At 38.8% G+C, this 15,006-nt stretch overlaps 2 protein-coding genes and 1 non-coding gene across 7 annotated transcripts; 1 reads left to right on the forward strand and 2 right to left on the reverse strand.

Annotated features, from left to right (window-relative positions):
* Positions 1 to 925: 925 nt before the first annotated feature.
* Positions 926 to 6,936, reverse strand: LOC103383978 (uncharacterized). The gene is made up of 5 exons (XM_008317328.3): positions 6,553 to 6,936; positions 5,295 to 5,948; positions 4,543 to 4,629; positions 4,189 to 4,380; positions 926 to 3,427 (listed from the first exon to the last, which is right to left on the reverse strand). Exons 1-5 carry the CDS (start codon positions 6,623 to 6,625, stop codon positions 3,240 to 3,242), a joined length of 1,194 nt encoding a protein of 397 aa, XP_008315550.2. The 5' UTR covers positions 6,626 to 6,936; the 3' UTR covers positions 926 to 3,239.
* A 1,135-nt stretch (positions 6,937 to 8,071) lies between these two features.
* Positions 8,072 to 8,144, reverse strand: trnar-ccg (transfer RNA arginine (anticodon CCG)). The gene has a single exon. It is a non-coding gene; the product is annotated as a tRNA-Arg (tRNA).
* A 166-nt stretch (positions 8,145 to 8,310) lies between these two features.
* Positions 8,311 to 14,862, forward strand: LOC103383977 (importin subunit alpha-1). Of its 5 annotated transcripts, none has more exons than XM_025058866.1 (11): positions 8,311 to 8,543; positions 9,606 to 9,700; positions 9,783 to 9,923; positions 10,058 to 10,180; positions 10,460 to 10,728; positions 11,084 to 11,178; positions 11,959 to 12,222; positions 12,645 to 12,878; positions 13,631 to 13,813; positions 13,924 to 14,073; positions 14,613 to 14,862. In XM_025058866.1, the coding sequence occupies exons 4-11, from the start codon at positions 10,089 to 10,091 to the stop codon at positions 14,697 to 14,699; spliced, it is 1,374 nt and encodes a 457-aa protein (XP_024914634.1). In that variant the 5' UTR covers positions 8,311 to 8,543; positions 9,606 to 9,700; positions 9,783 to 9,923; positions 10,058 to 10,088; the 3' UTR covers positions 14,700 to 14,862. The 5 variants fall into 5 exon arrangements, with proteins under 5 accessions (XP_024914634.1, XP_024914633.1, XP_024914632.1 ...); XM_025058865.1 differs by having other exon boundaries at positions 8,312 to 8,543; positions 10,073 to 10,180; positions 14,613 to 14,861; XM_025058864.1 differs by having other exon boundaries at positions 8,312 to 8,490; positions 10,101 to 10,180; positions 14,613 to 14,861.
* The last annotated feature ends 144 nt before the right edge of the window (positions 14,863 to 15,006 follow it).

The raw sequence follows: 15,006 nt of genomic DNA on the forward strand, positions 1-15,006 counted from the left end.
GCTATGGAACCACTAAACCAATGGGCTGCTAATGGTGCCAACAAGGCTAATAAAAAATATAGATAGATAAATAAATTATAAAAATATTGAGATATCATTGGGCTACCGAAGATGATCTTAATGTGTGCCTTTATTCAATTCCTGGTAGTGTTCAACCAAAGAGGCCCAGGTTTCACACTAAGTAATGTAAGTAAATAATGAATAAACTAGAAAATGTATTTCATTACATATACTTTCTGGGATATTATTGTTTGGTGGTACGTGCTGCGATTTTTATAACATAAAATATGTGCAGACGGTTAGGACGTTTTGAGATAATTTAATCATCAAGGGTCCTTGAGAATTATCAAAAAAAAAAAAAAAAAGTTGAATAAAATACCCATTTCCGTGACCACACAACTTCAGGTTCATACCATCAAATATCTAGTGTGTTCTATCTAGTGTGACTTTCTGATTCTTAGATGGGAAAACTTCTTCAGGAAGTGTTTTTTACGAATCCCTAGAGAATATCTATCACAACAATTTAAAAATATACTTGTTTTTTTAAAACCTTACTTTATTTACTTTTGCAAACAGACACAAATTTCCGCTTTTCTGGGTCAGGGCCACATATGGCTGTCGGGTCCAGCAGCTCTGCTGGGAGAGGATCCTGGGGGCGTTCACAGGCCGACCGTCTAATAGATGGAAATACTGAGCACGGGAACCGCTTGTATGGGAGATCGTGTACTTCTGTTCATGACCAACGGATCCATCTGCCGTTCCAATTTTCATCTGATTTGTTAACGACACACCAAAGTAATTCATCATGTCTCCCACCACCTCTGGGACAAATGAGGCAGCAGTTGAAGGCTAAACTGACAGGGCCCAGAGCAGACCCTCAGCCTCACTGTTCGTTGATACAGTAATTCAAACCATGGAACTGGTTTAAGAAATAATTTATCTCTCCGGTATGTGGGTCAAATGGTTAGCATTTAAGGTGTAACGTGAAAAAAAATAATTGCACAAACAGAACCCGGTTGGGGAAAAAAAGTTTATGCTCATGTTAAAGAAATTCACACTGTGTACAACAAAGCTGACAACATTTTCAAAAGTATTATTTGAAGGCTATAAAGAGGTTAGAAGTACAGAAACTGGGGTGGACATAAAGTGTCCAAATTCATTGACTGAACCAACCGCTGGGCTGTGCGTCATTTAGTGTTTGGCATAAATAAAAAAAAAACAAATGTATTATTACTGGTTTTTCAGTGCAAAAAGAGCGATAATTCTTGAATTCTCTCCCCGACACCACACACAAGCTTCGTAACACATGCTGGTCAAAATGGAAATACTCCCAGACCTTGTTTAAAATGATTCATCAAAATAAAAGAAAGTTGTTTTTACAATGTTATACAGTGCTATAAATATCATTATATTGTTGTAAAAAAAGGTTTGTGACCTCTGACCTACATTTCCATACCTTTCTGACACAGCAGTAATATGGCAGGAATTTTCTTGAACAAATTACACTGAATGTTGCTGTGGATTTGGGTGGAGGAGGTGGAGACGTGTGTGTGTTACTGAATCCTACGCACTGTGTGGACGGAGATAAAAGTGAGTCCAGGTCTGAAACACGCTCCTGTCTGTTCAACCCTTGGAGGTTTTTCACCACTGAAGGACGAGGTCACGAGCCCTGATTCTAACTGGTACAAATTCCTCTGTTCGAGTTAGCAACATGACACAGGAGAACACCTCTGAGCTTGACCTTTGACTTCCACACACCCATCTCCTCCTGCTCCCCCTCCTCCTCCTCCTCACTCCCTCAAACCACTAACTGAATCCAGAGGATCAGCACCACAGATGATGATTTCCCCCAAAGTGGTTTCTCCACTGCGTGTGTGTGCGGCTACAGTATGTTTCCCCACTTCTTCTCACACTTATCTACTGCCTTGGTGGCTGTGATGGAAGACATAACTTAAAGATAAGACCACCTCTTCATCCTGCCTCCACTCCTTCTTTCTCCCCCTCCACCCTTCTCCTCCTTCTGGTCTTCATACTCCAGAAAGAGGAATGTCCTCCTGCTGCGATGTGGAGCACGCTCCCATTTCCTGTCCGCTTGAATCGGTTCCCCACAGCACTTATTTCAGAGAAAGACCCTAATGTGGCCTGGGAACGTATCAGCTCTCCGAGCCGAGTGTCAGGGCAGCAAGAAGTGGGGATGAAACTTAGATCTTTGTTTACGAACACAGGTAGAGTTGGTCACAACAGAGATTTCTACTGAGGGTAAAAAAAAAGATAAAAGAAATAAATAATATATTGGTTTTGGTAAAAAAAAAAAAAAGAAAGGAAAAATAATAAAATTAAACAAAAAACAGATCCAAAATCCTCTCTCCTCAGCCACACCTCATTCCCTTGTAGAAAACCAAATTCATGCCTGCCCTATCTGCCCCCGCCTGACAATTCCCCAGATCCTGTCCAAATATTTTATGTACAACTTCTGAGCTCTGGCCCCGAATTAGTGTGTGATTAAGTGTAAACAGGTTAAAAAGAGTAACCCCAGAAAGGACGCTCTGGTGGAGGGTCCACTCCCGTGGAGGTCCACTCCCGTGGAGGTCCACTCTGGTGTTGTGTCCAGGTGCAGCCAGGATCACATTCCTGTGATTAAACTGCAACATTCCCTACAACAATGCACTTCTTCCTCGATCAGGGAAAGCCTTGTTCGAGGGAAAATATTTTGTCACTGACGCAAAATTAAAGTCAGAAAAATTCAATGGAGCTGCATGACTAGCAAATGTCATGTGCCCCCCGCCCCCCCTCGCCTCCTTTCCTCGTTTACTGCGACAGCGGTGCATTTCCTGCGCAGCAATAACAACCACAGGAACTAAACACACGCGGGACTGGCCTTAAACAACTGTACTAGCCAGTACTATTTATGAAGAAGAAGCATCATGAAGTTAATACAGTTCTCAACAAGTGTATTATAGAATAAGGAGATCAAAGGAACCAATACGATGTGATACTGATGTTGTTTCCGGGGGTTTAAAAAAAAATCAAAGGTTAAACACAAAGAGGTCAGAAATACTTCTCTTATGGTACAAACTAATACGATGTATCTCAGTCTTTCAACTTTTGCCCTCACATTGAGATGTACCATAGTAGCCCATAGAGGGCTCCACTCTCCATATGGACAGATGAGGATCAGTTCAGGTGACCTGCAACGTCCTTCTCCCTGTACACGGGGTGAAAGCCTCCCGGTGTTTGATTCACCTACACTTGGAGCGGATGGCGTCCAGGGTTTTTTGATGTCTCCGTTTGTTGAACCTCTTGACATAATTGTTGCTTCGTAGAAGGCCGTCTCCTGGCTTCAGTTTACCCCCCAGCAGGTTCAGGAGGTCACCGGGGAGGTGACGTCTGCGGTGGTAGATCTGCCCCATCACTATGTATCTGGTCCCTTAAAAGGAGCAGCAGAAAAAGACGGCTCCAGTTAATGTGATGCATGAAGTGGAAAAAAAAAAAGCTGTCCCAGGATTTTCCAGCTAATAGGGATGTTAGCATAATTATGTCATAGCTTTAAGAATCGTTATCGGTTTTACCTCCGATAATGAAAACCCGATGATGCAATGCTTCTGTTTGGCCAAATTTTAGTTTACTGCAGTTTTGGGGGGAAACTTTGCAAATATCGGTATCTGTTGATAACGGAATCGGAAATTAAGTGCTTGGACAATATCGGACATCGCTAACTATTATTATATTTTAGCGAAATTTCTAGCTCAGAATGTGTTTGAATATTTTATTAAAAATATATATAAAATTATATTTTGTGATGCATAACATCCTTGGGAAGATTCTTTTCTTCTGTTCTGCTGTTTTACAGATTTTGTTTCTGTGTCTCCGTCAGCAGCACTCAGTAGAGTTAGACTCAGTAGTTAGCAACAAGTGATATAAAATTTAAGTTGTATCTTTTGCGACATTCTTTTTATCATGGTTAACTGTTTTACCCCGGGGTATTTTTAAAGACAGTTGATAAACCAGGAGGCAGCAACAGCCCAGCAGCTCCTGTTTCCTTCTCTGCTATGATTCACCCCCCAGTTCCATTGTTAATCTGGTTATTTTGTCATTTAATCAGTTCAAGATAAAGCAAAGACCTGGTCTTGGTGATATTATCTTAACAAACAGACACACCTCAGAGCTGTACACCAGCGCCACACTTACCCAGCTTCACATCAGGACAGGCTTTACTGCACTTGTACGTGTCCAGCACAAGAAGACGAACTTTAAAAAAGAAACTGTCCGGGGTGGTGTAGAGTCGGCTCATCTTGTAGAAGCTGTCGCTGCTCACCATCATTGTGATGAGCCAAATTCCTTTCCGCAGCACTTCGATGTCATGGACTACGCCGTTGATGGCTGTTGAAGAAACGTGATGAAAACATGACATTTCTGTGGTTACAGGAGCAGCCTGGTATTTTTATTTTAAAACCTTGAAAATTGAACTTTTTTTTATTTTAATAAATATTTATTCTCCAAATTCGGAATGCTAACCAATAAAGCCAGAGCCTGGATACATACCAAACTCACTGTGACAGTAATATTCTCTCTCCTCCTTCTCCTTTCTGCACTCGCTCATGCAGAAGGCGTCATGTGTGAAGTCAGACTCTGCAGAGATGACGGGTAGAAATTGACAAAAAGTGTGAGAACCACTGGTCTAACACAAGACTTTTAAGGGTGCTTTTTGTATACTGTATGAAAAACAGAACAGTATGTTATGGAACATAATTCAATAATGTCCGATAATATCAGCTGATCAATATTATCGGTCCAATATTAGCATAATTATGATATATCTGTAAAAACTGTTATTGAATTTTTATTGAATGAAAACCCGATAACGCAATGCCTGTTTTTTGTCAAATGATGCGTGTCCTAAAAATAGTTTTGGGGAGAATCGGCTGTATATAAAAGTGGATGGCACTAGATGGCAGTATTGCAGCTCATTTAATTAATCTATTTTAATAATCAGGGGATTTTATGCATAATGCTGGTGCCAGCAACTCTTACAGTGGTTTGTACAGATAAACTATTATTACTAAGTCTTTTTCAGTATCAGTTGATATTAGAATTGGAAATTAAGCGTTTGGACAATATCGGCAGAAACTTCACACTCTTTTAGTCTTTTCTTTATCAGTCTTTTCTATAAAATTACTAGCAGTAATTGTTCAGATTCCAAATGATCATATATTTACCTGAACTCTTACATGCTTTTTTTCTAATTACAACTACTAGAAAAATTAGAAGTCAGGGTACAAAGAATCCTCCGTTACCTCGCCTCAGGAGGTCATACTGGTGGAGCAGACTGGAGGAGTGTCGGTTGAAGACCACAGGCGGTCGACTGTGGTTCCTGGCCGAGGCACTGATAGCTGGCTGGTAGAGGCTGGACTTCCTAGGTCGGTTCTCCTCGGGGTCCAGTCGTCGAACGGTGTGGTCTCTCCGCACAGGAGAAGCAGATTGAGGTGGCTGAGCCTGTGGCTGTGTCTGGGCTGGACCCCGTGACCTGGAGTTGAGGTGTCCCTCTGGCTCACTCTGCTGAGGTGGACTACCGTTAGACTGGCTGTCCTGGTTGCTTTTCAGCACGGTGCGGTTGGAGGTGCCAGTTGTACTTCCTGTCACAGGCATTTTGGAAACTGGTCCAGTGTTTTCAACTCTGGTCTTCTCACTGTTGTGCTCCACAAGACGGTCACTCTTGGGACCCTTCTTGCTCTTGTTGTGGGGAGAATGGTGGCGAGGAATCAGGTCCAGGTCACTGTGCTTTGGCCACACTGCTGGTGGCAGAGGATGGAGGGCCAGTTTGGAGTCACTGGGCTTGATGCTCTTCTCCAAAAGCTCATTGATGGGAAGGTTTGTCTCTTTGACCTGTAATCTGGTCTGGTTGGTTTCCAGGAAGCTGCTCTGACTCTTCTCCATCAGAGGGTACAGATCTGGGATTCAACAGAGGCACAAACACAATCACCTTACACAGTTTGATAAAGTATGAGACACTACTGCATTTACTTTACTTTTTCTATTTTATAAAAGCCAATTTGTTGGCAAAAGTTAAAAAATATATATTTTTATTTATTTATTTTACAAAACTATAATTTCAAGGATCTGACAAGAGACTTTTATTTTATTCAAAAAGTTCTGTGTCTACATTGTTATTTGGTTAATCATTTATATTCATATTTCATCATAGAAAAATCAGGACATTTGTTAACATTAAATACTTACTAAAGCCCCAATACAATTTGTTATTAAAAATGATAAAACATAACTGATTCTTCTAAATAGAATGCTTCAATACAAAAGAAATAAAAGTCTATAAATAAAAAAGTATATGTTTAAAGCAACTAATAAACTAGATAAAACACAGTAGCCAGTAACTCATATTGTTTCATGTCTATTCTCATCTCACAATGATATTATATCAATTATCAAATGCAGGACTAAATGTGTAAGGCATCGAAGCAGAAATGTAAAAAAATAAAATAAAATATCCAAGAAAATAAAACTGTCCTGAGTAAATTAATGTAAGTTCACACTCACCATTGACAACATGCTCTTCCGCAAGGTAAAGGGGAAACAACAGAAAACAGAGAGACAGAGTAATACCTGCCATCCTGGGTCTTCACCGCTGACACACTCTAATGTCTGCTCGGTGCAGGGATTCCTGGGATTTTTATACGTTCTCTCTCTGCTATTCAGGAGAGGGGGAGGTGGTGGGACGTCCCACCGCTGCTGCACCACAGTCATTTCATTCATAAATGGCTGTTTCCAGTAAGAGAGAGGAAATGCCCCTCTGTGTGTGTGCGCGCGCGCGTGTCTGCCTAAGTGAAATCGGACTCACTTTAACGAATAAAAATAATACTTAGCATTTTATGTTTTGGTAAACATAGAAGGTAAGTTTAGCCACTGTGATCTAACTGGAGTGGTAAGGTGGCTGGATTTAGATAAGTTTGTCTTTAATGACCTCTAGCGGTGAAGAATTAAATCGCAAAATGACAATGTTTTTTGAGTAGTGTAACCCAATTTGAGAACCGTATGTCTTTGCATTCAGGAAGGAGGTTATCACACAAAATACCGACATCATACTTACGTCTAAAAATCCCACATAAACCTCTTAAAATACGATTTCAAACAAGTTGCCAATTTTCCAAAGATTTTCTTTGGGAAGTTTTAAATTAACTTTGCTTGGTTAAGGGTCGTTTCATATGATATACTGAAATATTTCAAATGCACGTCTTCCTGCCACGTCTTTGCCACCTTAAGAAACTGTTAATAGATCTGCCACCGCTCCTAACCATTTCATTCATTAGTGTGTGGAGCGTTAGGTAAACCAATCGATTAGTTCCATCATGTTCTGGACTTCTGGTGATATTTCTGTATACTTTTGGACACAGACAACTTTTGGCGCCATCTGCTGGAGGGGCGATGTTGAAACCCCTTGAATAAGGACTTGACAACTCAAAAATAAAAACAGTACAGTCGTTGGTTGCAGCTCCTCCTGCTACCCTTCCTTCCTTCCTCTGTTTTAATTATATTATTTTGAACTTGCGTTTGAACGAAGTATATATTGTAGGAACAATTAGAACTTAATATTTTCTCCAGAACCGGAACAAGAACACTGTTTTTATTAATGTTACTTTAGTTAATAGACATTTGTGTTATTTTATTTTATTGTGTTTTTGTTTGTGTGTTCGTTTTAAAGGACTGTCATATGGCCATTTCCGATTAAGGTGTGGCGGGCGCGGGGAGGCTGCGTCCTCGTTGATGGGCGCGCACTTGGCGGGGAAACCGGAATCACAGTGACTCTGCTTCTGGTAATAGTTCTGTGGACTTCTGGTTATTGTTATCATTTTAAGTATACAATGGAATATTGTGTTATTGAGAGAAACAGCAAATGGATGAAGAAAACACTTCTTGTGTTATAAATGTGTGAAATATAAACCACCATTTAATGCTACGACATTAGAACGTATTTAACAGAATGAGTTTGAAAAGAGGAGGAAAGCAGAATTACAGGCAAATGTGTATGAAAATCTAAAAAACAAAAAGGTAAGAAATACGACCCAGATGGGACTCGAACCCACAATCCCCAGCTCCGGAGGCTGATGCCTTATCCATTAGGCCACTGGGTCATTGCGTCACAGTACGATTAAAAGATGATACATATCCAAGAAATAATACCAAAAATGAAGTTTGTGTCTATTTATAAAATGTTTAAAAAGCCATTTGCACGCAAATACTAAAACTCTTTAGCTCTCGTTACTGATTACGACTTGCTGTTTGTGTATTTTATTTATTGAATGATTTATTTGAACAGGGCAACATGCAGCAAACATTGCCGTTGTTCAACATTACTCGCCTGTTTGGTCCGTTTGTAATTCTCTATATTTAGAGGGCTGACAGTGGTGGAGCCGAGGAGGTAAGCTGAGGTAGCTAAACAATAAACTCGGCAGGTGCTTCCGAGTGATTCTTTATGAGGTAAGAGATTAACGTGCTATTACCACATGTGACCAGCAGAAGTGCAACTTCCGGTAAGCGGATAAAAACAAACAAACGAGAGACGTGTTTTAATGCAATATTAATGCAAAAGTTGTAGTGCTAGCTTGTGATTTACAAGACGGTGAGTCGTCAAGTTTTAAAGTACACATATTTCGCAAATGCTTTGTACTAATTGCAAAGCGCACCGAACAGGAAAACTGGTTAGCCACGCGAGCCACTAGCCACTATTGGTTGTTAGGCCTGACGGCAGGGTTTCATGGGGTCATGAAACGCGCAAATGCCGCTTAAAAATTTAATTACGCAATTTGTTGAAATCCAGGCACTGTTTTACTAGGTTTTCATTATCAAAAGAAATATTTATAGATACCGATATTACATTAATATGCTTATTTTTGGCAGGTGTTATTCACCCGATTAATGTAATTGTGGATTACTAATTTTGAGGCACTTTATATTATATTTTTATGTTTTATTTTATATGTGCCTTTTTTCGCAAAAGAAAAAAAATCATAATTTTCAACAAAAAATAGTTTTTGACGTCCCAAGATATGACCTGTTTCCATTAAGAACAAATTATACACCTGCTGCTTAGAACTAATTATACAGTGTATATATATGGTCGGTGGGTGGCCATGGGAGCAAGGAGAACGTTTTAAGATAATTCTAAAACGCAAATCTAGCATAAAATAAATGGGTTTAACGCTTTTGATGGTGTAGGACATATTAAACTAAATAAATGGTTTATTTCTGGAAGCTGTTCCGCACGATTCTCTTTGGTGACATCTGGTGGCCAAGAGCAGCTTTAACGTATCACTTGAAAATCGATGCTTCATTGTGGATGCCTACTCCAGTGTTTTTTTTTCTTGACAAATGCGCGACGGCTTCAGCTTCAAACTGATTATCAGTACCAAAAAAATGGAACTCGAATGAGAATTGAATAATTTGTTTCAGAATGACCTCTGCAGAATTAGTAAAAGTTTGTCAAAAGGAATCACAGGAAAAACATGAAAGGACAACATTGGTGTTTTCTTCGAAATGAGTAAAATCATTTAGAATTTAGAAATAAATCTGTGACACAAGTAATTTTTCCCTAGAGTGACTGCCTGCCATAATGTTGTCAAGAATGTCAGCTCACAGCAACATCGCAGATCGAATCGCAAACTTCAAAAATAATGGAAAAGATAGCACTGTGAGTCCTGTTATTACTTATAGACACAGGTACGTGATGTATGGTTTGCAAAAGTACTAATAAAAATATGTTGAAACTTTAGGAGATGAGGCGTAGGAGATCGAAAGTTGTTGTAGACCTCAGGAAAGCGAGGAAGGATGATCAGATCTTGAAGAGGCGAAATGGCTGCAGTCACATGGAAGAGTCAATCTGTGCACTACAAGACGGGGATCTTATTGAAGAGGTATTTAGCAGCTAAGTTCACTGTGCTCTGCTGCTATAGTTACCAATCACCATGCATTCTACAATGAAGCTATGAGTGTAACAGTTAATACCAGTGAGGAATCATGTTGAAGTTCTAACAGCCTTTTTACTTAGCTTGTGACCATACAGGTATCTATCTCCACCTATGTGTCTTCAGCACTGGTGTCTGGAGGAGATTGAAGCACAAATAAAGAGCCTGAACCCATATATTCAGCTGCAGGCCATGCAGGTAGTCAGGTAAATTATTTTTGAAATGCATTGAACTTCACTAATTTTTTTTTTTCACTGTGATTAACTCTCCAGTAGCTTTAAATCCAGTATCAGAAATCAATAAACCCCTGTGTCTGATTTGACCTCTTTTTCTCAAAGTGGAACACAAAGCAAAATTGTTCCAAACTTGTAACTTACCCATCAGGGAAATATATATTGAAACATTTTTGGATAGTCCCATATCACAGGTTTTTAATGTGAAAAATTAACCAATCATTTGTGTTGCTTTTTTCCCTTGATGAATAGAAAGGTGCTCTCCGTAGCATCAGATCCACCTGTTTATAGCATGGTCACTGCTGGCTTCATTCCCAGATTTGTGGGTTTTCTGGAACAGTCCAAGTGTCCCTCTCTCCAGTTTGAAGCAGCTTGGGTCCTGACCAACATTGCTTCAAGTTCCTCATTTTATACTGATGTTGTCGTAGGAGCAGGAGCCATCCCAGCCTTTGTCAGTTTATTGACATCACCTCATCTGGACATAAGTGAACAGGCCATCTCGGCCCTTAGTAAGATTGCGGGTATGTGGAATCCATTGTGATTAATTTTATCATACCTGTGTGACTGTGATTTTTTTCTTTTGTATTATATGATATTTTGATCTGTATAAAGATGCACTCACTCTCAAAGCATTAGTATGAGCAGGTCATTAAACAGTATTTTATGTGAGATACATAGGCACCCACTGATTCTTGCTAAGTTTCCAGCCCTACAAAGAATGTGGTTTATCGTCTGAAATAGTGAAACTCTTGTTGAATAATTTATTATTTAGCAGCCTTGAGGTTGTTGTTTAATTAATTAATTAGTTGCACTCAACTACTTCCTTGGCTTTTATGGTTAATTACAGCAGAGCTGACTGTGTCTTTTCATATTGAGGTGAGGGATCCAGCTACAGAGATCTTGTGATCAAACACGGTGGACTCCAGTCACTTCTGACTCTGCTGGCAGCTCCTGATCTCTCTGTATTCACTGTACGTATCTTTACTTTGCTTAAATTCTACTCAAGTAAAAGTAAAAGTACCCATCTAAAAATCATTTACTTTCAGTAAAAGTTACTTAGTTACTTTTAATTATTTGATGCTAAAGGGATGAGTCATATATTCAATCTGCAACTAGTTATTTTTTAACAACAATTCAAGTGGGATAAGTTAAGAATTCTATGATCTATTTGAACGCTTATACTTCAATTTCAAGCCACTAAAACACTTGAAATGCACTCACAGGAGCTCTCTGCTTGGCAGTCCTCAACCATTTTTTGTTTGGCACCAGTGTCTATGCATGACTTTTACATGTCATTTATCTTAGTTCACACAAATGCTCCATCTATCTGCTCCTGACCCGGCCCCCGTGTTCAATTTTAAAACAATTGTGGCCCACGAGTCAAAAAGTTTGCCCACGCCTGCTCTAAGCCCAAATGTTCAACTTACGGCAATGGTAGCCTGTAGCATGGTGGTGTAGAAAAGAAGGCATATACAGTACTCCAAGTTGCAGTATTGATATTGGATATGAAGGAACTGTATTGAGCAATCCCTACTTAAAACAGCAGAATGGGATGAATTTTCATCTTTTTTCATTAACATTTTGGGATTATTCATATTTCTCAACGTCTTGCTTGCTGTAGACATGCTGTATTTTGGGTTAATACATAGGTTATGGTAAGTAACTGTTCTCAATCAGCATTGACTTCTATTGATAGTCTACTTTAGCTGTTTGTCCAGCTAACAATTACCTTTTCACTTTGATGTTAACAGACTGACTATCTGCTCAATATTGTTTGGACTCTGACCAACCTCTGTCGCTACAAGGACCCTGTTCTTCCTTTAATAACAGTGGAACACCTACTTCCTGGGCTCTCGTGCCTCCTGCACTTTGACAATAAGGAGATCTTGGCTGATACTTGTTGGACAGTGTGTCTTTTAACTGATGGCTCCAATAAAACGACAGAGCTGGTGTTGCAGGCAGGCCTGCTTCCTCGTCTTGTTGAGCTTCTGGCCTGTGGAGACTTCGACGTCGTGGTACGTGCTGTGAAATTTGATTGGCACTGTGTTTGTTTAGAAAGGCCTAGATAAAATGTTTCACACATTTTAAGATACATTTGAGATGTGATCTTGGAATCTTGGAAGAATTGTATAGCTAAAGTCCCTGACTCTGAGTGCTTGGTTTGAAGATGACTAATAGCATGATCTTCTTGTGGGATATACGTGTGTTTGTGGTGAAAGTCGTCTCTGTGGGTTTTGTCTTGTGTTAGCCTGATGGCATTTGCAGTCAGCAAGAGTAGGAACAAAGCAATGTTGTCTTCAGTCCTTTTCTAATGTTTGAAGAAGAGGTGCATTAACATTTCATTTAAATTGAAATCAGAATAATATATCACACCATCCTAACCTGTGCATTTTTAATGCAGTTTACTAAAAAGAACTGACTGTCCTTTACTTCCAAGGCTCCATCACTGAGGGCAGTTGGCAACATCATGGCTGGGACAGATAAGCAGGCCCAGTGTGTTCTAAATGCAGGTGCCCTGGCGATATTCCCTGAACTGCTGTGTCACCCAAAGCCTCACATCCAAAAAGAAGCAGCCTGGACACTTTCCAACCTCACAGCTTGCAAGGACTCCCACATCCAAGAGGTTATTAATGCAGGACTGGTTCCCATCCTTGTGGAAATCCTTTCAAAGGTATATATTTATATGGGTGTGTGCTTTTCAGCACAAAATGTTATTCTCATAACAAGTAGTTATGAAACACCTCATACAAACTGCCCTCAATCACAGATTTTTATCTTTTCAGTTCAACTTTTCAAATGTGCTCGGTGTCTTTCAACCCCAGCATATGTACGGACAAAGTGCTAATTCTTGAGCAATAATAGAATGTTTCTGACAAACAAAAGCATCTCTGCTTTGTCACCTGGGTGATGTTTACCAGTTAAAAACACATACTGTACATTTACGTGTTATTTGATTTTCATTTCATGCAGAATACAGCAAAAAACGTTTTTTTGTTAATTTTAGGAATGTTAATTTATCTTGAATAATTGTGATTAATTACGATCACAATCGCAATTAATTGCATCCGATTCACAGCTGCCTTGTGAATAAGTAAGTAAATAAATATAAATAATTATATTAGTATTCAGTTTTGTGATTTTAAATGTTCCCTCTTTAAAGCATTCTGGTTAAACTCTATTACTACCCTAAAACTTGGGTTATGCACAACCACAGATTATTTCTGTGTTCTTCTGTATGTAGGGGTATTTACATGTTATCATCAATAAATACTCCAATTAAATCTCACTATCTGCAATGTTTGGCATGAAGACTGCTTTGTGTGAGGCAGAGTTTTAGTTTGGCCTTTTTAAAATAATCAATGGTACATATTACACAAAGTCACTAATTATTCTTTATATTTTTCTTGAAATTTCTCTGTTTAGGGAGACTTCAAGACTCAGAAAGAAGCAACATGGGCTATTGCCAATTATGTCAGTGGTGGAACAGTAGAGCAACTGTCCTACCTGGTTAAATGTAACGTACTGGGTCCTCTTCTCAACCTTCTCTCAGTCAAGGACTCCAAGATGGTCTTAGTTATCCTGGATGCTCTCTACAATATTTTACATGTATACATTTCTTTCTCAAAACTTTACAAAATGATTTTGTTATAACTTAAATTAATGGTTGTGTGTGTATGTCAGTTATTATTCTTAGATTTGTGTTTCTCTGCCCACAGATGGCACACAAAGCTGGGGAGACCAAAAGGCTGTGTCTACTGTTTGAGGAGTTGGACGGTGTTGCCAAGATTGAATCACTGCAGTTTCATGACAATGAAGCTGTCTTTAGATCCGCCGTCATCATTATTGACAGATTTTTCACTGAGGAGGTATGTACTTCAAACCCAAATAAAAAAACGAATAAAAACATATGAAGAAAGTTATTGTAATTCCGAGTTTGTATTTTAAAATGCATGAAAGATATTATTTCTATTTGTAGCAGTATTTGTGATACTGCCAGAATACATTTAGTAAGATCACTATTGATCCTTCCCTTTTATGCTACTGTGGTACTTTACAAATTACAAATTCTCCCCCGCCCACTCATCTCCTCCTTGCCTGCTCTGTCGCTTTGGAGGGTTGAGTTTAAACTGCTTCACCTTTTCTATATCTACTCTAAGCATTTTTACTGTTTAAAATAATTTCTAATTAATTTAGTGTCATGTTGTATAACTTTTGGTCACATGCAGTAAAATACAGATATTATGTCAAATACTGCTTTCTCTTTAACTCTGATTATGTCCATATTCTGTAAACTTACATCAACCTTTAAATTTTAAATCAATCAATAAATGTGAAATCATCCCAATGAAACAACAATCACAACATGAAAGGACTCATCAATTTTGTACATTCTGCTTTTTTTCAGGTTGAGGAGGACATGCTGGTTCCTAACAATTCAGCAAACTGCTATGACTTCAGGACCTCAGAGGAAGGGAACCTTTTAGATTTTTAGCACAAATAAACATGCATGAAAAAAAAGTTACTATATTTTTATAAATGCAGATGTTCTTATCTTGATGTTCTGCACTGTGAAATATTTTAGACACGTGTACATTGAATGCCACTGTATAAAGATGTTAATAAATAAAAATGTTCTATTTTGTGACAGTTTTCTGGAAATTTATTATGACTAAATTGTAACTTTTTAAGTGTCCAAAATTTCATAATTAACCACAACTGTACTGTATGTACTGCCATTATTTTTTTTGTTAAATTAATGTGCAATTGCGAAAGACGCTCATTAAAAATAAGACAAAGTT

The sequence above is a fragment of the Cynoglossus semilaevis genome, chromosome 9 (genome assembly GCF_000523025.1).
Source record: "Cynoglossus semilaevis isolate Cse_v1.0 chromosome 9, Cse_v1.0, whole genome shotgun sequence".
NCBI lineage: Eukaryota > Metazoa > Chordata > Actinopteri > Pleuronectiformes > Cynoglossidae > Cynoglossus > Cynoglossus semilaevis.